A 27,551-nucleotide genomic window follows, 5' to 3' on the forward strand; every position below is an offset into this window, starting at 1 on the left:
TTGTGTGACCTGTAAATCCCGCAAGTCTCAATATGTGGACAGCTGAATCTGGGGTTGTACAGTTAGCGCGTAAATAAACAATCTCGTCAGTTTACCGTAATAATGTCGTCTAAGGCAAACGTAGTCTTAGAGACTTTGGTTGTAGGTTTCTATTCAAAATTTTCTCAGTGTTCAGATTGCTTTAATCTATTTCAGCGTAGTAGACTGTGACACATGTCCAGCAGACAGCTTTGCAAACTCCTTAGCAGCTGACCAATTTAGTTGTGCGAAGAAGTGGTTGCCGGTCAAGCAGCTTCATTGGACGAAGAAGAAAAGGATACTGGTAATCCATCTTTTCACCTGTAAACTGCTGTTTTTTCGAGTTTTCCAATGTTTGTCTGGCAGAGCTTCACTTTGTCCCGAGTTTTTAGACAGTATCCGAGGCTATAAAATAATAAAGCTGCGGATAATCGCTAGCAACTATTCTGTCTACATCTCATCGGTCAACCAAGTTGTACCTCCAATTACCTTATAAGAAAGAATCTTACATAACTATGCTGTAGACATCTATTTGATTTTGTTTATAGACGGAAATAAAATATCGCGTGTATCACGTATTGTGCCAACAGGTTTTGGGGGATGAGATTCTTACTTCCCCATAAGGTTTATGTTTAACTTTATATAATGTCACCTAACTATTTTATTCATGTATGTATATATACATATTAAGATATCTACAAATAACAAGAGGAGTTTGTCGACATATTGTGTGCTGAGAAATCCATATTGCACAAAGCAATTATTATTGCTACCATCATGAGTACTATTACGTTTTATTAACATTATTTGCATTATATTACTCCTTAACTCACCCAGTAACTCGTCTCTGTTAAAAGTTCTGTCCAGTAAGAGAGGTTTCGATTCACCAAGTGGTTGATTTTTGAATATTATCACTGAGTAGAAAACCAATACAGGTTTCCTGAATCTATAATTTAACCCTACCTCTCCAGTATATACATTTCTATGTAAGTAGAATAACAGGTAGGTCCGGGTTTTTCTTTGGAAAGTCTTGATATTGGCTTGTAGTACATGTCTGTGACTAGTACTCAAGACTGCTATAAAGTAACATAGATTTCTTCTCCATCTGTTAGTCAGAAAACATGTTTCACATGCTCATATCCGAAGATCTTGTGACACTGGAATCCGATTTGGTTGAGGTCAGTATCGAATTAACCACCAGAGTTGATGCAGAACTAATCGGGTGCATCTCTTCTGATAGTTATTTACATTTTCACAACATTACTTCGTTTTTGGGTAATTTTTTGTGTGGTAATATTGATATACTTTAAACAAATGGGTAAACAAACGATTGTACAAATTCTAATTTCTATGGCCTAAATTTACATTAATCACTGTGGGCCCAACTCAAAACAATGTAAAGAACGAGGTTAAACAAAGAATATTCGTTTGGTTTTTTTTACGTTTCTTTGTCCTGAGGACTGAATCAAGTATACCATTATTTCTTACACTAGTGAAACATTCTTCATTTATCATTGATCCCGAAAAATATTCTTGAAATAAAATAGGAAATGATAAATTATGGTCACAACGTCAGTCATTTATTTTTTAATCATGGTGCTGATGACTATTCGAACGCTCGAGAAATATGATGCTCTCCAATGGGCTGTGATACTAGCTGCGTGCCCGAACCGAAGCAGGTTTGGATCTTAATAAATCCATAACAGACAAACATAAAATTCTCAGTTTCGATAAAGTTACATTTTCAGGTTAAATGGTTTAACTATAGGGCTTTCAGTTTATTTTTCGACAGATTTTAGATAAAATGGAGTTATTCAGTTTTCTTTATATATGACTCACAACTTGTTCTGTTTATCTCAAATATGATTGATTAACTTCTATCAGTTATTTTTTTCTCTTATTAGGTAACCGGTGGTGCCGGTTTTGTTGGCTCTCATTTAGTTGATAAATTAATGCAAGATGGTCATGAGGTTATAGCTCTTGACAATTTTTTCACAGGAAAACGACATAATATCGAACATTGGATTGGACATAGTAATTTTGAACTTTTACATCATGATGTTACCAATCCTATATATGTGGAAGGTGATTATATTATCTATGCTTATGTTTACAGTTGTTGCCTAATAATTCAAAACAATATTCTAACGGTGTTTGTACCAGTTCAAAAGAATTATGTATTCAGAAAGACACCCAATCTAAAGAGATGATGAGATTCTGTTGAAATCATATAGATTATTAAAAACACGAAGTTCAGCGAAGGGATCTCTTTTCAACGAATTGATCATCAAGCTGTACGATCGTATATATATGAAAATTTTGTTTTCGTAAAAGTACTAATTCCGTTAGGAAATGTGAACACAAATAACAAAGATGACGTAATGGGGAGATTATAATACTAGATTGCGTAATACGAATAATAACAATAGATTTAGTCACAATAATTAAAGGTCATAGGGGTGTAAAAATAAATAAGGTGATATGATGGGTATTTATGAATAAAATAATGAGAATATAAGGCATAATTATAGGGGAATGCAATAATAATAAGAAGAAGAAGAAGAAGAAAAAGAATAGGATAATAATAATAATAATAAAGTTGAAAATAGATCCCTTCGCTGAACTTCGTGTTTTTAATGTTTAAATGGGAATTATCTGTCAATATCAATTATTGTTTGTGCAGAAAGTATTGTATTTTTCTTTCTAAAAGTGTATGTTGCTTTAAGCATTGTTGAGAAATGTCGGCTTGAATAAAATACAAGCACAAAGCTTTTAGACCATCGAATCAACAGAATTCAACTCAAATTCACACTTATATGTGTAGTTTTAACTACAAACTTATATTAGCTGAATGGTCAGTGGTAATTTGTAAGGTGGTCTGGCCAAACGTCTAGAGCACCTGTTTACTTACTTACGCCTGTTACTCCTCGTGAAGGAGCATAGTCTGCTCACCAGTATTCTCCATCCAACCCTGTCCAAAGCAATCCTTTCCAGCTCCTTCCAGTTGTTATTCATCCTTTTCATATCTGCTTCTATTTCCCGACATAATGTGTTATTTGACCTTCCTCTTTTCCGCTTCACTTCAGGATTTCATGTTAGGGCTTGATTAGTGATGTCGTCTGATGATTTCCGTAATGTATATCCTATCCATTTCCATCATCTTTTCCTAATTTCTCGTTCAGCCGGAAGTTGGTTTGTTCTCTCCCAGAGAAGGCTGTATCTAATGGTATGCGGTCAATGGATGTTGAGTGTCTTGCGTAGACAACCTCTTTACTTATGGAATAAATATTACAATGAACCTTCCTAGTTTACATTTGTTTAAATTGAATGATTATGAACACTAATTGTGTCTACTCATGAGCTATTATAAAAGACTTAGAAATTATGGCAATCATAAATATTATCGAACTTAAACCAAAAAACTTTATTTATTGACTTGAATGTTCTCATTACCTGTTATTCTAGGAAAATAAGTGGCGAATAAATTTCAATTCATGCATTTCAGATAGGATAGATTGGAGAAATAGCTGTACCATATGAACTAACAAAAAACCTTTGCAATTGAAAATGAGTGGTAGATGCTGGTTATGGACAGACTTTATAAGATATATTTTTGAATAATTACAATTCGGACATATGTTAAGCAAATATTTGTTGCGATATTACATGTATGGTCCTATTAACATGTTATTGCAACGAAATCCAATACATGAATGATACTACTACGAAATTCAACATTATCTATAGTTCTTATTACTGACATTTACCATATTTTTACTACCGACTAAATTCTGTTGAGAAGTCATGATCAGTGGAGTTTAACCATGTTGGATGTGGTCTTGAGTGCTGTTAGAGGTATGAGGGTGGTTATCACTTCCCGGTTGCCCACACTGTGGAAGAGTTCTTCTGGAGGTACCTGAAAAGGAAATTGGATTAGAGGTGGTCTTAGTGACCTGAGAGCGTGACCACAGTGCCCAAGGGACAACTGCTTGAGGTTGGTCACACACGACCTTTTTATGGGTAATTTTTGTGTTAGCTCCGTACTTGTTGGGGCCTTACCGCCAGAGACGGATATCCATGAGATAAGGCGAGGTGTGTATTTTTAGGGTCGACCTTTTCTAACCCCACCCCTCCTTGTGGGAAGGTAGCATCGCTGTCATGCTGGTTGTGTGAAGGAAACATCTTACTGCTGTCACACCTCTGTACAGTCAGAAGTACGACTTCACCTTCGGACCTTAGGTTTGGTTGGAAGAGCCATGTCGCTACCAACAGACTACTCGGTTGGGGTCCGCGTGACTATCGTAACCAATGGTTGGAAACTCTTGGTGACATGGCTCAGAATCGATCACAATGGCGTCGGTGTATACACTCTCTCTCTTCCCTTAAACTATGAGATTAAAATCGCTTCATATCTTTCTTTCTACGAACTAATTCTTTCTTCCTGTACTATATCCTTATATGCAATCTTTCTTTTATATATAACCACCTCTGAATTAACTACTTTGATGAATCCGGTGTCCATCTTGTTGTGTTAATGAGGTATGGCAACTTGGAATGATGCATATATGTGCCTGGTCCTACGTTGTAGCTGACTGACTGTTGGATGTGAGACATATATTACCAGTGGAAATGGATGATGGACATAAAATTTCGCGAACTCATTGGAATTGGGAATGCAACGTATTATGTCCCAACCCTATGGTCCGAAGTTTAGGTTCTTCTCACGGACTTTAAAAGTTATGAGTTGTAGATATTCATCGATGAAATGTATCATACTGGGATGAAACATCTATCAGGTGATTCACAATTATTTAAGGTTCTCTAACTCAAATCGGTTTGCGATGCAAAATTACAAACTCAACATCATGCTCAACTCACCTCTTCTATATTAACGTATTATTTACCAAACTTTTTTTATCTCAGGTACAAACCCATTTATGGTCATTACTATGTATTACTGAAAAGTTCCCGCAAACTAGGACTAGACAGCTTTACATTTACATAAAATTATTTTTAACTAATCATTGAGTTAACAAACGAACTTTCATAAATAATTAAAGAAAATTGTTAACAATGTCATATTGATAGAATTTATGTATCAATCCTTTTTAGTGGATGAAATTTACCATTTAGCTTCACCAGCGTCACCTCAACATTATATGCATAATCCTATACGTACTATTAAAGCAAACACATTGGGTACTTTAAATATGTTAGGTAAGTTATATAAAAATTAAGTGTTAAATAATTGATAATTAAACGTGTATTTTTTAAAATCATTTCTTATTACTGCAATTAATGTATTTTCATTTAAGTTTTTGGTTTTGATGGAGTTTTGTTCTCCAGTTCCCAAATTCTGACAATAGATTTAGTTGGGATTTTATCTGTATGTTTCCGTGTGGGTGGATGGGGGTGACCATCTACACGTTAATAGGGAAGTTAATCAAACTAATAAATCACTTCTTTGTGAAATATATTGAACCCCTCACGATTGTATTAAAAGCATCTAGCTTTTCTGCTACAATGGTTTTTAAGCACTCAACTGACTGATGTTTAAGCGAAACTACATCGTCTAGCTGTTAGTAATACGATGTTAAAATCAGCAAATCCGTAAAAGATGCCCGTATATTCAATGGTGGTAACAATCGACAACAAGTAGCAATCCACAAATTTGAAATCAAGAATGAATGGTAACTGAAAATGTTGGTTCACTAACTTGATAAATCTTAACCAGGACATGATGCATTTCTTGGATTCAAATGTTGGAAATTTTCCAAACTATAATCACTTTTTAAGTGTAGGAAAAATCAATGCTTACTTACGCCTGTTACTCCTCGTCGAGGGGCATAGGCCGCCTGCAAGCACTCTCCATCCAACCCTGTCCAAAGCAATCCTTTCCAGCTCCTTCCACTTGTTATTTATCCTTTTCATATCTGCTTCTATTTCCTAACATAATGTGTTATTTGACCTTCCTCTTTTCCGCTTCACTTCAGGATTTCATGTTAGGGCTTGATTAGTGATGCAGTTTGATGATTTGCGTAATGTAAATCCTATCCATTTCCATCATCTTTTCCTAATTTCTCGTTCAGCTGGAATCTGGTTTGTTCTCTCTCAGAGAAGGCTGTTGTTGATGGTATGCGGTCAATGGATGTTGAGTATCTTGCATAGACAATTGTTTATAAATACTTGTACCTTCTTGATGATGATTGTTGTAGTTCTCCAAGTTTCAATGCTTATATACTTATATATTTTAATTGAATACAGTCCTTAATATATCAAAAGCAGGAGAGCACAACATGAGTTTAGGTTTCAGTGTAAACATCCATACTATTTTCTAGGTAAGTTTAGTGGATGAAACCCATGTTCGAGGGAAACTCGCTCCTTGGGTTTGATTGCTAGCTAGCTATAATTTAAATTTCCTATTTGAAGAAACAGTTTATGCATGAATTATGCATCAAATGAAATTCTGAAGTCAAACATCAGTAATACTACTTACATAATACATATATCGCATGAAAATCATTTAATTATTTGTACTTTTGAGATAGTGGAGAAGATTTGTAGGTCACGTGCGAGATTTTGATGGAGTTTTGTTCTCTGAGCTGCACAACCAAACCATCCAGCTCAGAGAATAAAACTCCATGAATATTTCTACTTTTGTTGTAAACAATAAATTTTCTAAAACTTAAAAAAAACAACTCATTATCTCAAGACTAACAAAATGAAAACCATTATAACAATAAACCTATATTATATTGTTAGGTTTTATAAATGCACGGTTTTATACTTTTCGTTTTACCCTAGTTCAATCCTTATTTATATTGTATTCTTTATAGTTTAAATATAATTCAACAGTTTTCTTTTTCCACTGGTTAATTACACGTAAATTGAAGCAGATGTAATGTTAGGTCAAAAGTATAGATAGTAGGGTTTAATAAATAGTTTTTAAGTTGAAGTTCTGTTTCTGTATCAGTGGTTCTGTTCAAGTTTATTTTTACACAGAAAATTATATTTGTAAATTTCTGAGGAGTTGTCCTAAAATATGAACAAAACACTGGCTTACTTACTTACTTACTTATGCCTGTTACTCTTAATGGAGAATAGGCCTCCAACCCACTCTGTCCTCGGCCTTCTTTTCTAGTTTTAGCCAATTGTTGTTCATTCTTCTCATATCTGAACAAAATAGCTACCCAGTAAATTATGTTTCTTGAATTGATGTTATTTATTTGTGAAAATTAGTATGATATTCAACATTAGATACAGTTCTCTGTGGTCAATTTACAAAATTGAACGTTATTAACAGTATTGGAAAGATAGATAACGGTATCTAGTAGTTAATTAACTTATAGATGATCTGTTATATGACATACGATTCATTGATGATGACTATGTGACTGTGTTATGCATGTCAAAGCCTCAGTGACAGAATACATGTCAAGCCCTTTAATAAAAGTGAATACTTTGCCATACAACTATAATATAAGGAAAGGTCAATTAGGATAGAGTAATCAACTCGGTTTTTGCACAAAATTTAAAAACGAATAACTTGTATTTTACACCACGTGAAAAGCAAAATAGAAATAGCTTTTTATAATGCTCAGATTGACATCAGTCCCTGAAGTCACTAACTTCTGGGCTGAGCCATGTTGGGACATGCAGACTACTTGGTTGGGGTCCGCGTGATTATCGTAACCAGTGGTTGGAGACTCTGAGTGACGTGACTCGGAATCCATCACAATGGCTTCGGTGTATACACTCTTCGTCTTCCCTTAAACCGTGGGATTAAAATCGCTTTATATCTCTCTACGAACTAATTCTTTCTGCACTATATCCTTATACACAATCTTTCTTTAATACATTACTACCATTGAAGTGACTACCTCTATGGATTTTGTGTTCATCCTGTTGTGCTAATGAGGTATGGCAACTTGGACTGTTTATTTATTTATTTTAACACATAGATATTGATACAAAGGGGCACCAGATATATATGCGCCACACAACTTGGACTGATGCATATATGTGCCTGGTCCTACATTGTAGTTGACTGACTGAATGTTCAAACTGTTTAAAATTACTAAGAAAAATTTCTTTTTGTTATTGTGGAGTGATTATAAGCGTTGAACTTGTGAGATGTTTGGTTGTGCATAGCATGTAGACCAACGGGTTTTCGTTTCGCTTTACTTTGTCTCTAAGAAATCTTTTTATTGATGTTGACTGAATAATAAGTGAAGTAGCGAACTATGATTGCTAAAATAGATGACAATTTCTATGCATCACTTCATTTCACTGTCCTGAATATATTCACAATCAAATAAATGAGATTGTGTAATCATACTTTTGCAGTATTAAGGTCGAAAACAAGATAAGCCTTTAAAAACTAGTAAACTTTCTTAAATCAGTAAACTATGAAAGGTTTTATGGCTGTCCTTACATTATAGTTACACCCATTTTAGAATTATCCTGTAAGTATTGTATCAATCTATTCTAATATTATATATTTATTTATTTGAACACATGAATATTGGTACAAGAGAGCGCCAATATATATGCGCCACACAAAACAATGAGAATTCTAAGAGAAATAGAAAAAAAAACTAAGGAGCGCAAAAGAAAAAGAGAACAATAACGAAGAGATTGGTGTAAGGTAGTGTGGTAGTAACAAGGGAACGGAGAGGTACAATCAGAAGAAATCTTTCAGTTAAGGGAGACACAACCACTTTTTATGAAGAAAGTAACAGAAGTTTACAGCAGGATCGCCACTGGCTTCTATTCTGAGCCATATCTGATAACGTCTCTAGCCACTGTGTAGCACCATCTCTCGGACCCCAACCAGGGAGTCGTGAAGGACCGACAGAAGCCAGCCCTTTGCAGCTTTCTTTCATACCACGACACCATGTCATGCACTGACCACCTCTCCGCTTCTTCCAACCAGTCCCAGAGTCGGCAAATAATGCACGACGTGGAATTCTCTGGGACGACATTCGTAGAACATGTCCAAGCCACTGAAGTCGGTGTTTCAAGATGGTGACATCGATTGTATTATCATCTCTGCCCGAACACACGATGCCGAACCTCTGCATTACTGACATGTTGTTGCCACTGAATGTCAGCAATCCTTCGGAGACAACGATGATCGAACACAGAGAGTCGTCTAACGTCCTCAGCTCGGAGAGGCCAGGTTTCACAAGCATAGAGCAAAACTGCTCTCACCGACGCGTTGTAGATCCGACCTTTTACAGCCAGACTAACATCACGAAGGCGCCAAAGGTGGCCCAGATTGGCATAAGCCGCTCTGACTTTCACTATACGTGCATTGATCTCATCACCAACGAGTCCCCATCGGCCACCTAAACGACTCTCTTCTGTGCCTAGACGCCCGACCTGAGCGTTCAAGTCTCCGGCTAGTACTACAATATCTGTCGAACGCACTTTCTGGAGAAGAACAGATAACTGGTGGTAGAATTCATCCTTGATTGCATCCGGGCTGCAATCTGTCGGGGCATAGGCGGAGATGACGAAAAGACATCGTTTCTCACACAGATTTCTTCTCACTTTGATGGAACTTCCTAATCTAACAGCACATAACCGGCTGTTAATGGGGATCCAATCGACTAGTGCTGCCTCAGCTCTAGCGCTTAGTGCGACACCAACGCCAGCAAGACCAGACGAAGATGCCACAGGGTCCTCGGATAAGCGCACGTAAAACAAGCTTTTCGAAGCGACAGATGGAGATCGAATTTGTAGTACTTCGCCAGAGTCTTGAATACGGGTCTCGGATAGACAACAAACATCAATATTGAGACTTTCCAAAGACATAGCCAGCCCTATCTGTTGTCCGACCTGCATAAATGTGCGAACGTTGAAGGCAGCCAGTTTGAATGATGCACGTGGTTTCAGAAAAACTGCTTCAGTTCTCGTATTCGATGGTAACATACAATTTTCAACCGGACAGTGACTCGAGAACGTTTAGATACAGTCGAATTTTCACCAAAGACGAGCCGCTGTATAAGTATAAAAGAGGGTGAATAATGTGGAAAATAATAATAATAATAGTAATAATAATAATAATAATAATAATAATGACAATAATTGTAATGATAATAATTTGAATCAATTGATTGTTTTTCGAAGCGAGAAAAGTAATTTCCATAGACATAAAGAGTTCATCATTTGTGTGTGGGCTGTGATACTGCCCGGGTGCCCAAACCGAAACAGGTGGTTATCTTAGGGGGCCACACCCCGAGCCTTTGACCTAAAGGTCTAACCCACAAGACAGTGGAGCATCGTAAGGAGATGCAATCCCATGGTAGCCGGTGACCAACGATTGGTTCATACGCCATTTGTTCCCGCAGGATACTAGAGCCCATGTGCACCATTGGTTTGTGATCCGGTTAAAGCGCCGGACATTCGCTTTTCGTCCTCTCATTTTCGTAAACAACACCCCCGCCACGAGAAGGCAATGAGTAGGACTTCACTGGCAGAGGCTGTATACTTGCGGCTGTGTGAGAGTATTTCGAGAGGGAGAGCGGACTCTCCCCACTCTCGGCCGTACCAGGACATTCTAATAACCCTATTATTGATTGGTTGTCCTTATCAATCACTAACATGCTTACTAGGACAAATTGATGCAGCATCTTTTGTGTAATTCTTTAGTGGTCATTTTTATTTGAAGTAGGCATTGATTGTCTTGGTCTAGAAATTCAATGAAAGCTTTATTATTAAGCTGCCTAGTTTGGTGAATGTAACCTTATCAAAGTTCTTACCATTTAAATATTGTATCACTGATTTCCTGTAACGTTGTTTTGATTAATTGTTTACTGGTTCTGCAAAAACACTTGATTACATCTATATATTATGTTTTCGCTTTATTAGACTGGTAAAGATAAATTTTTTGTTTGAATATGACATATACTATTTTAGCAGCAAGTGCTTTCGAACATAAACTCATTCGAGATCCCTTACTATAAACCTTTCATACTAATATAAACTACGTACTTACAACGAGAATTTCAGAAGTTCTGTTGAGAAACCTTAACCAGTGCAGTTTATCTGTGTATGGCATGAGACAAGCACAGTTGATAGACCTGAATGATAGTTGCGAAATATTGCAAATTGACTGGGGTTGGACATGTAGACGATTGGATGGAAACTCAGTTATCTGAAGGTTAGGCGATCTCCATGAGACTTATGGGTCCTGGGTCCTACCTGTTGTGCGGTTTTGGGTGCCCACTACTGAAGAGTCCCAAATTGGGCAAAATAACCATCGACTAATGCTTGCTGATCCCAATCGTGTTTCCAACTTTAGTCAGTCCTTGATGTAAAACTACAAATCCATTTGATAAATTTACGTATTTCAAAGTACAAAAAACAAATATAATAGGATTCTTGTTCTTATTTTTATATGCATCTCAAAGAATCTAAGACTAATGGACTCATAATACGGTCAACACTGTAATCATTCATCACTTACTTCCTATATCATATGATTTAGATATTTCTAATTTCGTTGTGAATAATAAAATCAAGCAAGAAATCTTAAACTTATTGCTTTTTGCCTTTCACAGTACGTTTATACTCACTTTATGCACTGAGAATAGAGTATTATTCATCAATTTCATTATTAGACTGATGACCACAGCTTCCATTATTTTTACTGGACGGCTTTTAAAACTTTTTTCTTGTTTAAATCTTACCCATTTCTTATAGACAATCCATCATTGGTTTTAGCAAGTCCTTTATGGTTAGATAATTGTAGGTATTCGACAGGAAACCGGTATACCAAGGTTTCATGCTATTTGGTACTCGTCAGTAACCTCGAAGGAACTGGTGTCCCCTAACGGACGTGATTCAACTCCACCTAAATTCATTGTTTGTAACGAGAAGACTGAGTTATTCGGGCTATGATTGACCTTCTGTAGGACTGTGATGCCATGTTTATCTAGTCTTTTAGTGCTGATTGAACCTTGTCGATTAGCCACATTACAAATTAATGGATAGAATTCTACCAACAGTAAATGACTAGACAAACATGACATTAGTCACTCATCACTAACTAATCAATTGTAAATCTCTTTATTCAGTAAAATTTGTAGTACGATCCGATCAGATTAAATGCAATTTTATTCAACGGTGGATACTACAATTAAGTCCATTATTTTACATTCACATTAGATTTGAAATAGTTAAGGTTTCAATTTAAATACTAATCTAGTTATATACAATTTCTAATGTTTCTTTCTATGTTTCATATTTCTTTTAGTGTTCATCTATTAGAGTATACTTACTTACGCCTGTTACTCCTCGTGGAAGAGCATAGGCATATAAGTATAGTATAATGTTGTAAAATAAGTTAACAGATAAAGCTTTTTTATACATTGGATTATTGACTTATATATAATAATATCATTGTGTTTGTATTCAAAATGATTTTGTTTTTTTTCTTCCTTCTTTGAAATGGTAGGATTAGCTCGTCGTACAAATGCCAAATTTTTATTCGCTTCTACTTCAGAAATTTACGGCGGTTAGTTTGAAGTAATTTTTATGAAATTGTGAAAGTATTTTTACAATGTTTATTGATCCGATCTAAGTCGTTTACATTGTGAAATATGGGATCTTTCATTCAGAAGATCCTTAAAAAAATTTTCCACAGTAGCATTCATTTGCTAAATACATATGTATCAGGACACTATCCTAAATGAATATCTAGAAGGAAATATAAGTCAGTCAACAGCCCAATCTTTGATCACATGATCAACTTTGATCAAGTGCTTCCGTGAGGATCATTGTTCAGGACTATCTCTACTCACTGCCTTCTCGCGGCATGGGTGTTGTTTACGAAATTGAGAGGACGCAAAGCGAATGTCCGGCGCTTTGACCTGGTTGGTGGGTATGGAGGATCCAACTAGGGGATTTGGAAAACCCTGATTCTAAACCAATGGTGCACATTGGCTCCAGGGTCCTGAGGGAACAAAAGGCGTATGGACCAATTATTGGTCAGCGGCTACCATGGAACTGTATCTCCTTACGTTGTTCCACTGCCTTGTGGATCAGACCTTTAGTTCGAAGGCTCTGGGTGTAGCTCCTTAAGAAAACCACCTGCTTCGTTTTAGGTACCCGCGCAGTATTCCAGCCTTCACACAAATTGAATGGTTTATGTGGTGCATATCTGTTTGGTGCCTCATTGTACCAATGTTTATGTGTTTAAATAAATAAAATCAGGACTATCTATAAAACCAAAAGAAGTGGATCAAAGAATATTTGCACATGGCTGACTATACCAATCCATCAATTTTAACCTGATATCTATGTGTAATAAGGAAATATTCAACCTTTTATTCTACCATGGTCTCAGTACTCCCTTCTGATTGTGCAAATAATTAATGCCAATTATGATCTTATTCTTCGCTTTCTTTATATTTATAAGGTAAACAGTTATCTTTTGCATTTTTCTTTAAATTATTACTTCTTATTCCTCCCAAGACTATTACATAATTTCTGTTCAATACTTGGAAGCCTTTGATTAGTTTATTAAATAAAGCAATACCCTTCTATTTCGTTATAGACTATCACATGTAAATACCGATACTATTGTACAGCTTAAGTAAAGGATATCACTGAAAAACAAACTCTGAAATATTTTCATTTTGTTGAATCGTCATTGCTTTCAAGCTTATTATGTCGATCGTTTATTTTACTGAATTGAAAGTTGAACTCATCACTTACTCCCTTCTGTTGTTTAAATCAAAACACCTTAATACTTATTTAAGAAGTAAACATGATGATATCTGAATCACACAGTTTATCCGTTATTTAATATGATCAATGTTGTTTTAAGTGTAATGTCTAACTATTTCTTTAAAAAAAAACCGTATGCCAATAGAATATGATCAATTTGATAATATAAGGGAATAAAGAAATTTTAATGGTTGTGATCATAAGTCAATTGAAGCTAGATCACCATGGAAAACCTGGAAGCACTGAACGGCCGTTTCGTTCTATTGTGGGACTTCTCAGCAGTTCACATCCACGATCCCGCCTCGCGAGATTCGAACCCACGACCTACCAGTCTCGCACACGTGCGCTTAACCACTAGAACACTGATCCGATCACCATCCAACGGTGTTAATGTCTAACTTCAACTAATCCATGAAATTGAGCGACACATCCACTATTGCCATCAGTGAGTTACTATCTCACAACAGACCAGGTTAAACTCCACTAGTCACTGCTTCTCACTAGAACTTGAAGAAATACCTCTTGAAGTCAGTCTTTAATGAGCATATGTTGATTAGTATCAGAAAACTTTTCATTATATAATACCTTAGTACAACATTAATGCGTAAAACATCGACTTTGTATGATCGATTTACATAAAGTGATTGATTGTTTATTTAACTTGTCAATGGTTGTTTTATTATTTTTTTTTAAGAAGATAGTCTACACATATAAATAGTTGTTATGTAACATTAAACAATTAATAGATTATCAATTAGTTTAATTACTTGTTTTATTAGACAATTATTTAGTGTATTTTATAATGAATGAAAGCAGTATTGTAATTAACAATTAATTCAAATAACCCACTCATAGTGTCATTGAATAAGAAAAAGAGAATTCAGCAATCAAAACTTTCTTTTCAATGAAATCATTTCCTTAAACTGTACATTCATATTTATAGTTATATGGAAGATATATAAGTCTATAGAAGGATAGAAAAGATTCGAGACTCTTATTATCAAATGAGGTTACACAATAATCAAGGGCTAAGAAAAGAATATAAGGATGAAAATAATTTACGGGTCAGATAACTGTCCAATTGTCAGACATGAAGAAAAAACGACAAAAATAACGGTCATAATGATAATTGATTACAGTTTAAAATTAAGAAACACTAATTTAAGAAGTCAATAATAACATACTACTAAAGAGAATTAGGGCTAAGGAAGGATAAGAGATCGGACGAATCGTTTTTGCACGTAAAGTTCGAGCTTGAGTTCGTGGATTGCCAATACCCTCAGCAGTACATAAAAGATTGATTCGACACCCCTTCTATCTAATTTCTTTGATTCCGTAGATTATTTTAAAAGAGGAATCCTTTGGAGCGATGTGTCCACAATTGATTAAATGCTCCTGTATAGAATTAGTAGTTGTTTTACATTCATCTTTTAAAAGCCAAACCGGATAGTGTTCTGAGATGCGTTTGGAAAGTGATCGCTTTGTGCGGCCTTTGTAACAATTACTCCTTATTTAAAGAAAATGACTTTAAAGTAACTATAGAAACCTAGTGATTCATTATGAATAAAAAGAAAGACGTCTTTTCAGCGAAGAAAAGTTTCTCTTCAACAATACCATTTTCCTATGATGTACAATTGCATTTATAAGTAATTTTTACATCTAGTAGTCTATGATAAAATAGAGGAGTGTTATACAATTTTAATAGTTGAGATAATGAGTCAATTGAATCTCGCGAGGCGGGATCGTGAATGCGCACTGCTGAGGAGTTTGACAATAGAACGAAATGGCCGTCCAGTGCTTCCAGGTTTTTCATGGTGATCTAGCTTCAATTGACTCATTATCTCAACTATTAAAATTACCATGATATCCACAAAACCCCTTCTGATACTAATTTCGTTATATAATTATCAAGGATGGTCAAACTTACTTAAGTTTCAAATGTAAAAGTCTATGAAGATGAAGTGGTTTTGCATAATTTAATTAAGTAATCAAAGATTTCAAGTAATAAATATGATGGTCTGTAAATAGAAAGGTAGTATTTCGATGTAATTAAAGTTATCGTAAGTTTTCAAGTGTTGAATAGAATAGGTGTTTAATCGTTTAGCTAAGTAACCAAAAATTTAAAACAATTAGTCCCTTTGATAAATTTCGATAATGATATTAGAAGACGAAGATTATCAGAACTATGTGATATATTAGCGCAATACATTTCGAACAATCTGGTCACATATATACTTGTTAAGAGCATTTATATATAAAAATAAAAGGTCAACTAGACAGGAAACGGGGTAAGAGGAGATAAGGATAATGATAAGAGTAATAATAATAATAATGTGAACACAATTTGAAACCTAATCACTCTGGATAATAAGTCAATATTACCAGGGTAGGTTTAAGGTAAGGTCACAGCCCACTGTGTTTACCGAAATTCATTAGCGCCATGGCAATTTTTTTTAAAACCCCCCACCCACCCTTTTTTAAAATGTTTTTTCAACCCAAAATTGCAATATTTTTCATCCCGTTTCGTCCAATGAAATGGCTAGTTTTAAAGTTCGTTTTTAATTTGTTAGTTATGTTTTGTCGGATTGTTATAAAACATCAGTACTTGTCGACGAAGTACATTTTAATCATCATTATGGAGGAGAGTAACGTGCCTAGTACAAACGCTGTTGTTTCTCACGTAACAGAAATGGAGGAAGTCTTTTTGACAACCTTGTTTCTCGTTGCGTTCCCATCGGTTGAAGCGTTGAAGTCCGCTATCACAAATTATGAAAGATCAACTTACTGTCATTATGCTTACCATTCTTACGGGAAACTACTGAATGATCAAGATATCTATAATATGCGGTACAAAGTGTTCTCACAGGCGAACATTCCTGGTAAGCCATTTGCCAATTTATAATGTAAACGATAGGTGATTACGGAAAATTGAAAGCGCACATAACATCTTTGGGTGGGCTATGCGAATACGAATTAGACGATGAGAACTGTCTATCGTACTTTTCCTTCACCACTGGTGATCAAAAGATTTTTGCAGATCGTTTCGGTGATGTTTTTGTTTTGGACGGAACATACAAGACGAATAACGAGAATATCTATTTATATCAGGTCGTAGCCCTTGATATGAATTTGAAGGCAATACCCGTTTGTATTGCATTTATAAGTCGCGAAACATCGACTTTGATTTCTCGATTCCTGTCGTTCTTCCAACGGTCAACTAACAGTCGACAGGTGGTAGGCATTGTGACAGATGATTCACCTGCAATAGCTGCTGCCATCATGCAAGTGTATCCCAATGCTCACCATATCTTGTGTCGCGTCCACCTTGCCCGCAATGTTATAAAGAGGGTAAGTGTTTCGTTCATTAACATTAACCCAGTAACCTTAATTGTAGTTTGGATTAAAGGTGACAAAATGTTTATGCATTATCACGTGAGCACACACTTGCAAAACGAGTGCACCAATCACCGATCGCTAAATTTTTCTTTCACACCATACAATTTTTTAGAAATGGGTGGTAGGGAATCTTAATTGCCGCGGGCTTAATGTCAACCGTGTTTACCAATTTAAATGTGTGTGTGTGGTCACACATATATAGGGAGGAGTAATCGTGATCTCAACATTAGAGTGAGTGAACATGCACCCAAATGGCTTCAGAAATAAATACAATCAAGTGACCCAATAAGAGTAGAGGATAAACATCCATCATCCTCTATTGCTAAACATATAATTGAAACAGGTCACAAGATTGATCTAAATTCAGCTTTCGTAGTGTTGTATAAAAGTGTAAAAGGGCGTATACTAAGGTTTATTGAAGCCTTAGCTATACGAAAATTCAAACCCCCCTTGTGTGTTCAAAAACAGTTTGTTCTTACCTTAAACCTAACCTGGTAATATTGACTTACTATCCAGAGTGATTAGGTTTCAAATTGTGTTCACATTACTATTATTATTTCACAAAAAAATCTCCACAAAACCCATTCTGATAATATTATTATTATTATTACTCTTATCATTATCCTTATCTCCTCTTACCCCGTTTCCTGTCTAGTTGACCTTTTATTTTTATATATAAATGCTCTTAACAAGTATATATGTGACCAGATTGTTCGAAATGTATTGCGCTAATATATCACATAGTTCTGATAATCTTCGTCTTCTAATATCATTATCGAAATTAACCAAAAATTATCAAGAAATATGGTCATGGAAGCCTATTTTATCATTGAAGAAGAATGATAGGAATTCAGTAGAGAAAATTCTTTCTTCAATCTACGTGCTCATTTGGGGCATATTATATTTGTTCCACAAAGCGAGCTTTTCGAAATACTTCTCCAAATGTTACCTTACCTGACTTTCTATAGGAATACAAATGTCAGTCAAAAGCTCAATCTTGGAACATCTAGTTAATTCTGGCCATTCCTTTTCACCACAATCCCCTTTCGAAATTATACATACAATCAGAAGAGTCCGCTCAAAAAGAATGCAAATAAAAAACTTATGTATAACAGAGGCTATTATTAACCACTAATTCAAGACTAACGTTTGCTTACAAAAAGAGTATGTCCAATCCCTCATTGTTTCATGGTCTTAACCTTCCTTTGTATCTTCCATAATCTATGGTTTTTTTTTAAAAAAAAAGACTTTCTACTCCTTTTCAATTTGAATAATGCTCCATAAAGGTAACCAATTACATGAAATTTCTAAAGAGTCGCCTCCTTTCCAATCATTTTCACACCTATTAATTAGCCATTATTATAACTTTTAATTATTTTGTTCTTAATAGCTATCAAGTGAAGAATCATCTTCACTTAAGCACTTCTCACTCGGCAATTTTTACATAACATCCTATCTGATTTTCGTAGAAGTTTGTTCTGATAATGTTGTTCAGAAGAACAATGAAAGCTCCACGACCAAACCATCCAGTTCAGAGAACAAAACTCCATCAAAATCATTTACCTGAGTTACAAATCTTCTCAACTACCACATCAAATTTTCTTTTTAATAATTATTCAACACTATTCTATTTTACTATCGACTACTATTTTTTATAAAGAAAATTCACTATGAAGACGATCATACAGCTTAGGTAAATGAAATAGTAGGAAAGTTTTCTTCACTAAATTACATTCATGTAATAGTTTTGGAAGTAATAAGAATAAATAATAGGATAAATGCAAAAGCCTACTGTCTTCTGTATTACCATTTACAATACTAGGAGAGGTGTTAAGACCGTGGAAGAATAAGAGAGATTGAACACTGCTCTTTTCTTCACAGAGGTCAGGTTTGAAATAATGAATTACTGTTTGCTTTGTACAATCTTTTTTGCATTTGTAAAATTGAATAAAGAAAGAATAAATATCTTAGCAGAATAACATGAATTCATTTATTTCGTGAATCTTCGTCAGCTGCTTACAACTGAAAACCATAGGAATAATAAGTAAAACGAAAGTGTAAATGCTTTACATCGGAAAAGTCTTGAATTAATTGAGTTAACATACAGAGATAGAATGTAGTATGGGAATTTTGTTCCAAACCGAAGATAGATACTTAACACTAGTTGAACAAAGCCCAGATATTAGAAATTACAATCATAGTTATAAGAAAAATAATTTCAAGTGTAAGTTTATTCCCCATCCAAACTTTCTTTGATCCAGTCCTTTTAACTTTATAGACGACCTTGAATGACGATTCTCATGACGATATGCAACTAGATTTGGTCGTGTGTTAAGAGATTGAGCTGTTTCAGCCGAGCACTATCCTGCATAGCTATTTAAAGGAAAAGAAATCCCAGAATATCAAAGTTGGTTTTCTGTACTGATTAGGTAATTTCTTATGGAGCTCCTTGGGAGATCTTACAAATACCCTTGACTGTGGCCTGAACCTTATAAAGTACTCTCGATATTTCAGATAAAGTTTACATCAGGATACTTTTCTTGTAATTAAACTTTCATACCATGTCATACTCACTACATAGTTGTAAAAGAGATATGATTATGCATTTTAAATTTCATACAAACTGGTGCAAGTTATGTATTGTCGGATTTTGATTTTCTCACAAAGTAGTATTATCTTTCATACTATAAATTACACACTCAATATACTAGCTTATGTAAGCGTATTAGTACTCCACTTTCATTGTGTTTTTTTCTTTTCCACAATCAAAGATCCTGAAGTTCACCCTCAACCTGAATCCTACTGGGGTAATGTAAATCCAGTTGGTCCAAGAGCTTGTTATGATGAAAGTAAACGACTTGGTGAAACAATGACTTATGCTTATTTTAGACATGTAAGTTTAATTTTTATATGTAATTCTCTACAGCCCAATATGATGAACATCAGTAATTCATCATTATATATGGAGCAATTGTAAGGAGTTAGGCGGTCGAGTATATATTATTTGTAGTTTTGTCGCTGAAACTTTTTTACTGAGATATAATTTTATTTTTAAATTTCTATCAAATTCAAACCATCTCCTGCTGCTCAGCAGGTGTACAGAACAAGCTGTGAAACACATATGGAGAAATTCGAACACTTCACTTCTATCTGAAGTTTATGCTGATGATGTCGTTCAGAAGAACGATGAAAGCCCCACGACCAAACCATCCAACTCAGAGAACAAAACCCCATCAGACCATCTCCTTTCTGGCTACCAACTTGATTCCTTGTGTACTTAGTTATTTGAAAATATGTTATGTAAGTTCAACTACATCTGGCTGATGTAGAAGCAAGTTGAAAAAAAATTGGAGACTGCCAAATCAAGTTGTAGCTTGAATCCACGAGACCATCAACCTATTGGTTTGACCCATATTGGTAAATGTATACTGTCTGATTGAAATCGGTGGAGTATAAATGATCAATGATTGGAGACGTTGGGTGACCTAGCTCAAAATAAGTCTCAGTGGCATTGATGAATTTATTCTCTATCTTCACCCAAATATTGTGCTTCAATGTAATTTCATTTTTTTATTCCCTTCTATTATCATTCACTCTTTTGAAATCCGATTCTCTGTGTTTAGACTTTGTTATGTGTATGTTAGTCACATCCGAGTTATGCTTCAATCACCGTGTAATTCGTATCTTGATGTTGCAAGAAATAGATCAAACACTATTGTTCTTGGGTCATGATACATCACTTAATGACTGAAGTATTTCAAAGATTTATTCACTGCTTGAGTTTCATAATTTATTTTACAGAATAAAGAGATGGTGAACAGATATCTGTTGGTTTGAATGTTGTCTTAGTTTTTCTTTAGGCTATAAAATAATTTTCATATCGGTAGTAGGAACTTTCAATTGAGTAACTTATTATGGAGTAGGATTCAATAAAGGAATTTTTAGGTTGTTAAGTTGGGTGAATCCAATACTGATCAGTAAATAAATGCAGCAATGATACGACGTGGTCGGGCGGTGGCTGCTCACCAGAACAAATTATTTACGTAACCTTTTAGCTTTACAAATATCAGATGAGGTAGCTGCTCAGCAGAAAATGATTTTTGTGTTATAAGACAACAAGTTTATATACAAAATATTAACAGGGAACTAAACATGGTTTATTGTCGCAGACGATCAGAGGAATTCAATTTTATAGATCATGCACCCTTCAAGCAATATATATATATATATATATATATATATATATATATATATATATATATATATATATATATATATATAGTTTTTATCTTTAAGATTAAACTGATTTGGTTTAACTAATTCTTTCTCTTTGTATGGTTGAACATTTCCTTCCATCTCAAGTTACCAGTGACAAGGTAGTTATTTTTGATAATATAATCTAAGGATAAGGTTTACTGTAGTAAACATGAATAAATTGGTGATCATACAACATAACTGAGTAGCCAAGTTTAGGCATGTGGACGTGACTGCAAGTTCCACCTGTTGTTATTCGAATAAACGTATTGCATACATTTTCAAAATCGTGACAGGTAGAGAGGTTTGTTTACTCTTATTGTGGTGTGCGCTGTTTATACGGACAGAAATAAATAGTATTTAGCAGCAATTCAAAGTGGAATACTTACTAGCAGAAGATTGAAATGAAGAGAACAGGAAGGCAAACAAAGAATAATCGAAATAACAACAGGATTGGAAAAATGATGGAGTATGTCAAGGACAACTCCAAGAAGACATACAAATGATGTATTTATTGTATGATTTTCATATTTTACGAAGTCATTGTATGATTTTGCAGAAAATAATAAATTGGTTTACCATACCTGAGTCTTCATTCACTAAACTATCACACATTCAACTAAATCATTTAATCATAAATTTCGGTAACGGTAAATGAACTATTACTGATTGTAATTTAATAGTTGAGACCATGGGTCGATTGAAGCTAGATCACTATAGAAAACCTGGAAGCACTGGACGGTTGTTTTCTCCTATTGTGGGAGTCCTCAGCAGTGCGCATCCACGAGGTTAAGCGTTCGCGCGCGCGAGACTGATAGATACTGGGTTCGAATATCTTGAGGTGGGATTGTGAGATGTACACTGCTGAGGAGTCCCACAATAGGACGAGACGGCCATCAACTATTGAATTAATATTGATAGTATTTTACTAATCTAATTGTTAAACTTACAGACAGTTTATTTGTTATTCAACTGAATTATGTTTGTAATTTTATAACTTTCTATTATCAATATAGCTTAATCTTCCTGTTAGAGTTGCTCGTATATTCAATACATATGGACCAAGAATGCAAGTTAATGATGGTCGAGTGGTAACTAATTTCATTGCACAAGCATTAAACAATGAATCGATTACGGTAATTAATCTATGTATTTATTATATATTATATATTATCACTTGAAAGGTCATTTAACTAAAATCTATGTGGTATTTATTTGTATTTTTTTTGTATATGCGTTAGACAGACATGATGACCAGTACACCATAGTAACGACTAAATGTTTATTTGGAATTTCAGGATAACCTTAGAGTTTAAAAAGATCTGGTATATCTGTAAATAAATAATAAGCGAAAAATAAGCCTAATGAATGTGTGTGTGTGTGTGAGTGAGTGAGAGAGAGAGAGAGTGAGAAAGATAATTAATTTACTGATAAAAAATCGATTAGATAACATGATAAACCAAATAAAGAGTGGGAAGGTAAATGTTATATCTAGATCTTAGATACTTGCTATACCGCGTACAATTTTAGTTTGAGCATTTGAACGTTTGAATCTTCCAAATCATAAGTTAGAAAACAGGAGACTAGTGAGAAGGAATCTTATTCCATATAGTGTCAAATATGGTACAGAACACTCAGGTATTTATAGTTTTTAGTAAAAACGAAATTGTCGTTACAGTTATCCAGTCCATGTGTAGTGGTTTTTCACAGTTGTCCAATCGGGAAACTATACGTCGAGATTCTGGAATGTTCTTTCAAAGGATGACTGAATAGAATGTCTTCGGCTCTTTCAGAGCTCCCTTGAGTTCATCAGAAGCCGCCCCCACAGTAAACTATGTCATAAGTGACATATTAAAAAAGGTACGGTAGTATATTCTTCCTAAATGGACTAATTTTTTTTATTAAAATTATGTTTTCTGATCTGGTGTTTTAGTCGTGAAGCTTTAGTTATCTTTTCAAACAATTCCGCCATCACCACAAACTTCTGATGGAAGTGGGTTCTGGAATCCTTTCTGCAAGGGACTAGCGTCTTGTTCTGTTGACTATGAACCAGATTAATTATTATTAATACTTGTCCTATCATTGTCTGCATATTCATTTACATTACCATACCCTTTACCCTCTGAGCAGTGAAAATATACAGAGAATAAATAAAATTGTATTGAACTGTTGTACCCCATTCATTAAAAAAAATAGAGACAAATAAATTAAATCACAAGTGGTGGTTGGAGGCTGTCGACAGGACACCCTGGACCTAAGTTTTGCGCTATATGGTACTTGCCAGCAAGGTGTACCTGTAATCACAATATACCCAGAATACTGAACTGCATCCAATAATGTACATGTCTAATCATCATCAATTGCCTAATGTAAGTAGCTGTCTCAGACCCAACATGGTTGGACCCCACTGGTCGCGGCACAGTGGTCTAACAGTTCAACGCTCGCGCGCGAGGTTTAAGACCTTGGTTTCGATTCGCGTATGCGGGATTGTGAATACATACTGCTGAGGAGTCCCATCCTAAGATGAAGTGACTATCCAGTGCTTCCAGGTTAGGGTTAGGGTGTGATACACCTATTCACCTCAGGCAATGGATGACGGTTGCGCAATATCGTGAGTTGATTTAAGTTAGACATGTACATTATTGGATCCGCTTTAGTATTCTAGATATATCGTGATTTAATAGAGTTATGAATGAGGTAGAACAATTCAATACAATTTTATTTTTGTCTGCGTGTTTTTATTGCTTGAATGTTAAAGAGAAATAGTTTTGGTAAGTAGCTTGTTGCATTCACTTCTAGTTTGCGTGGCTTAGAGTCATGGCGGAATACATTTGGCCTACAATAATGGTATTCAGTATTGTTCTCGCAATATCATTTATGAACAGACGCTCAAAAATAAGTTTTCACGTTGTTTTCTCCGTGTTGATTTAAAGGTACAATTAATCACGATATTCAAATGGAACTAATTATCTGATAATTGCATAGCAATTTAAATCAATACTTCAAGTATATAGGGTAGTGATTAAATTAGATAAGTTTCATAATGGGAAAACTTTTATCATTAAAATGTTTGCTTTTAAAGTCAATTTAAGAATTTTAGCCAGCCTTTTCATATGTGAAATTCAGTAAGTCACAATTCAAATATCATCCAAGATGAAAATGTCAAATCAGTGCTACAAACAAATTAGTTTTTAATTATAGAACTATTCATAGTTGCAATCATCTCATTGTTAATTCGAGATTATCACCACTGATAGTTACATAGAAAAAAAACACTCTTTTCATGAGGAAACAATTTATATTGATATTGTAATAAAAAATCTCAGTATTCTTTTATGTGGTGCCCCTCCTGAAGTTAAATCAGTATTCGTACTTGAATAACTTTTCCTGACCTAGAAAATTTCCGAAATATCATTTCAACTACTTATTAACAGTAACTAGTAATAAAAAAAGTAAGGATTTTTTTATTGAGACCATGAACCGATTGATGCTAAACCATTATTGAAAACCTGGAAGCACTGGACGGCCCTTTCGTCCTATTGTGGGCCTCCTCAGCAGTGCGCATCCATGATCTCGCTCGCGGGATTCGGGCCTTCAGTCTTGCGCGCGAACGCTTAACCTACTGGACCACTGAGCCGACCGGCATCCAATGGTGTTAATGTCTAACCTCAACCAATCCACGAAATTGCGCGACCATCTTCCATCATACTGAGGTAGACACCTGTTTCTACCTGACACGGATTAGGTAGGGGGAATATGGATGAAACATGTATTTCCTATCAATAATTTGATACTATCAATCTTAACTACATCAAGTGTTCTTATTGCCAATGGAATATGTGTATGCTATAAAACTGCGTTTTATTGCTCTCCTCCTCCATGTAGGTATATGGGTTAGGAGAACAAACTAGATCTTTTCAGTATATCAGCGATCTTGTGAATGGTCTTGTAGCTTTAATGGAATCCAATTATACAATGCCTGTTAATTTGGGAAATCCTGTCGAGTTTACAGTGAATGAATTAGCAATCATGGTCAAGAATTTTACAGGTAAGTCCCTTTAAACTAAGATTTCTTTTTATTTAGTAACCAATCAGATTTGAAATAGGGAGTTTTCGATTTTGGCGCGAAATCCACTCACTTATATGGTTAAATACCATTTTGGTATCTAGCTGATGCCAGTTCATGATGAAAATTCCAACTTTAATTCCTAACCCTAACTTCCAACTCTAAATTTCGATTCCGATTTCTCACACTAATTTGTGACCTTCTTTAAACCCTAGTAGATTGGTGGGTTTGCTGAAGACCACTTTGTCGTTGCTCAAAGGTCGTCCATAAATTATGGTTCCAACTTGTTACATTAATTTTATAGCTCACCAATAATGGTTTTTCATTTTTCAAATGAAACCCCACATAATCACATCTTTCTACGGTAAATGGAATAGTATGTTTCCAGCCTTGTAGATATATCTTTAACACTCTGCAACTATACATCGAGATGGATAAATCCGCCGAAACTAATCTCCAATTTCCTTCCTAATTACCTCTACTACTGAGATAGCTAAGTGAAGTGTCAGGAATTTTCTCAATTATTATGATGCCATGGGAATTATTGAATCCGGTGATTTTACATCATGCTATGATTCCAGTTGGAGGATCGTTGAGAGCTAGCAAGCATTTAACGGCTGTTTCGTCCCAGTATAGGACTCATCAGTGGTGTCTACCTACAACCTCACCACAAACTCAGAATTGACTTTTGATAATGAAGCAATTAAAGGTTTGTGGTCTTTGAATGAACTAATGATTCCTTTGTACTTGTTGAATGCTTGATTTCGAATTCTAAATGCAGTACATTCGTTCGTGCTTATCGAGTACTTCTTGATCCAATTGCGTTATTTCTGGGATTCTTAGTTCATACTATAATTCAAATACTCCTAATCATCACAAGGTTTCATTCACAGAGAATACATCAGTTCAAGTTGTTACAGTTCACATAATTACGACGAGATGTCAGTAGGAGTAAACGTCAAAAGTTTTTAAATGTAGGAAGAAATCTAGTAGCTTTAATCAATCAATTGTCTATGCTAATCAGTATCTTATGTCAGAATAAACGATAGCCGATCATATGCTCATTGTATGGTCCGATTACCCTTATTCGTGCAGGTTATCTACTTCATCAATCAACTTATCATCTCTGCTTAGTACTCTAATGTGTGTATGGTGAATCTAACTCATTTTTAAGGTAGAATCTGCAAATGTAATCTAGTGAATATTACTCAATGTGTTCAAGTCATAATTCCTCATTATTCATCAAGTCGCAACGTTATGTTTGAAAAAATAATAATAGCAAATGAATAGGTACTTATATTTGCGATCATTCTCACGAGATTGCTACGAGATTATTTTAGACGTTTGGAATAGTGTAGTACATAAACCAGCAAAATCACTTCAATCAGTTTTATGTAAAGCAACGGATTATATATATGCATAGTTTTAGTCAGTGAAGCTTGCTTTTCTCTCCAGTAAATGGTTTGGGCCTTCATATAGAAAGCGTGCACGTTAGTCTCAGAATTGGCTGCTATGCAAAATAACCATTTGTTTTTTATGTTTTCTAACTAACAGACAGCAAAAGTGATATAATTTATCAACCGTTACCAATTGATGATCCTCAGCGAAGACAACCTGATATAAGTACAGCTATAAAACAGTTAAATTGGAAACCGACAGTAACTTTACAAGAAGGACTAAGTAAAACTATAATTTATTTCAAAGATATTTTAAAACCATCATCTGAATGTGACGTGCATTAGATAACTTCAAGGATCAAGATTTACATAATGTTGTTACACTGTACACCATTATGAATGTTGATTTCTTTTCAAATTAAAATTTAGTTTATTATGTATCTTGATGTAAAGTGTCTCTTTTTTTTCTTGTATATTAATTGATAAAAATATAAATATTCTGATTGGATGGTATTTGTCTTATGCGTACATGTTCTTGATCTACACATTATGTGAAGGTTTAGTGTTAGGGGCGGCCAAACCAAAACGTGGCATCAGTGCTTGAAGTCACTAACTTTTAGTCTGAGCCATGTTGGGAGATGCAGACTACTTGGTTGGGGTCCGCGTAACTATCGTAACCAATG

General features: G+C 34.9%; 1 protein-coding gene across 2 annotated transcripts; it reads left to right on the top strand.

Moving 5' to 3' along the window:
• UXS1_1 (UDP-glucuronic acid decarboxylase 1) lies at positions 1–27,551 on the top strand (the record flags this gene model as incomplete). Of its 2 annotated transcripts, none has more annotated exons than XM_051209962.1 (9): positions 1–141; positions 176–322; positions 1,923–2,103; positions 5,131–5,235; positions 12,482–12,541; positions 18,120–20,044; positions 22,422–22,541; positions 25,291–25,453; positions 27,026–27,551. In XM_051209962.1, 4 exons carry the CDS (start codon positions 19,787–19,789, stop codon positions 27,211–27,213), a joined length of 729 nt encoding a protein of 242 aa, XP_051075447.1. In that variant the 3' UTR covers positions 27,214–27,551. The 2 variants fall into 2 exon arrangements, with proteins under 2 accessions (XP_051075447.1, XP_012794498.2); XM_012939044.3 differs by having other exon boundaries at positions 103–141; positions 19,923–20,044.

The sequence above is a fragment of the Schistosoma haematobium genome, chromosome 1, assembly GCF_000699445.3.
Source record: "Schistosoma haematobium chromosome 1, whole genome shotgun sequence".
In the NCBI taxonomy this organism is placed as follows: domain Eukaryota; kingdom Metazoa; phylum Platyhelminthes; class Trematoda; order Strigeidida; family Schistosomatidae; genus Schistosoma; species Schistosoma haematobium.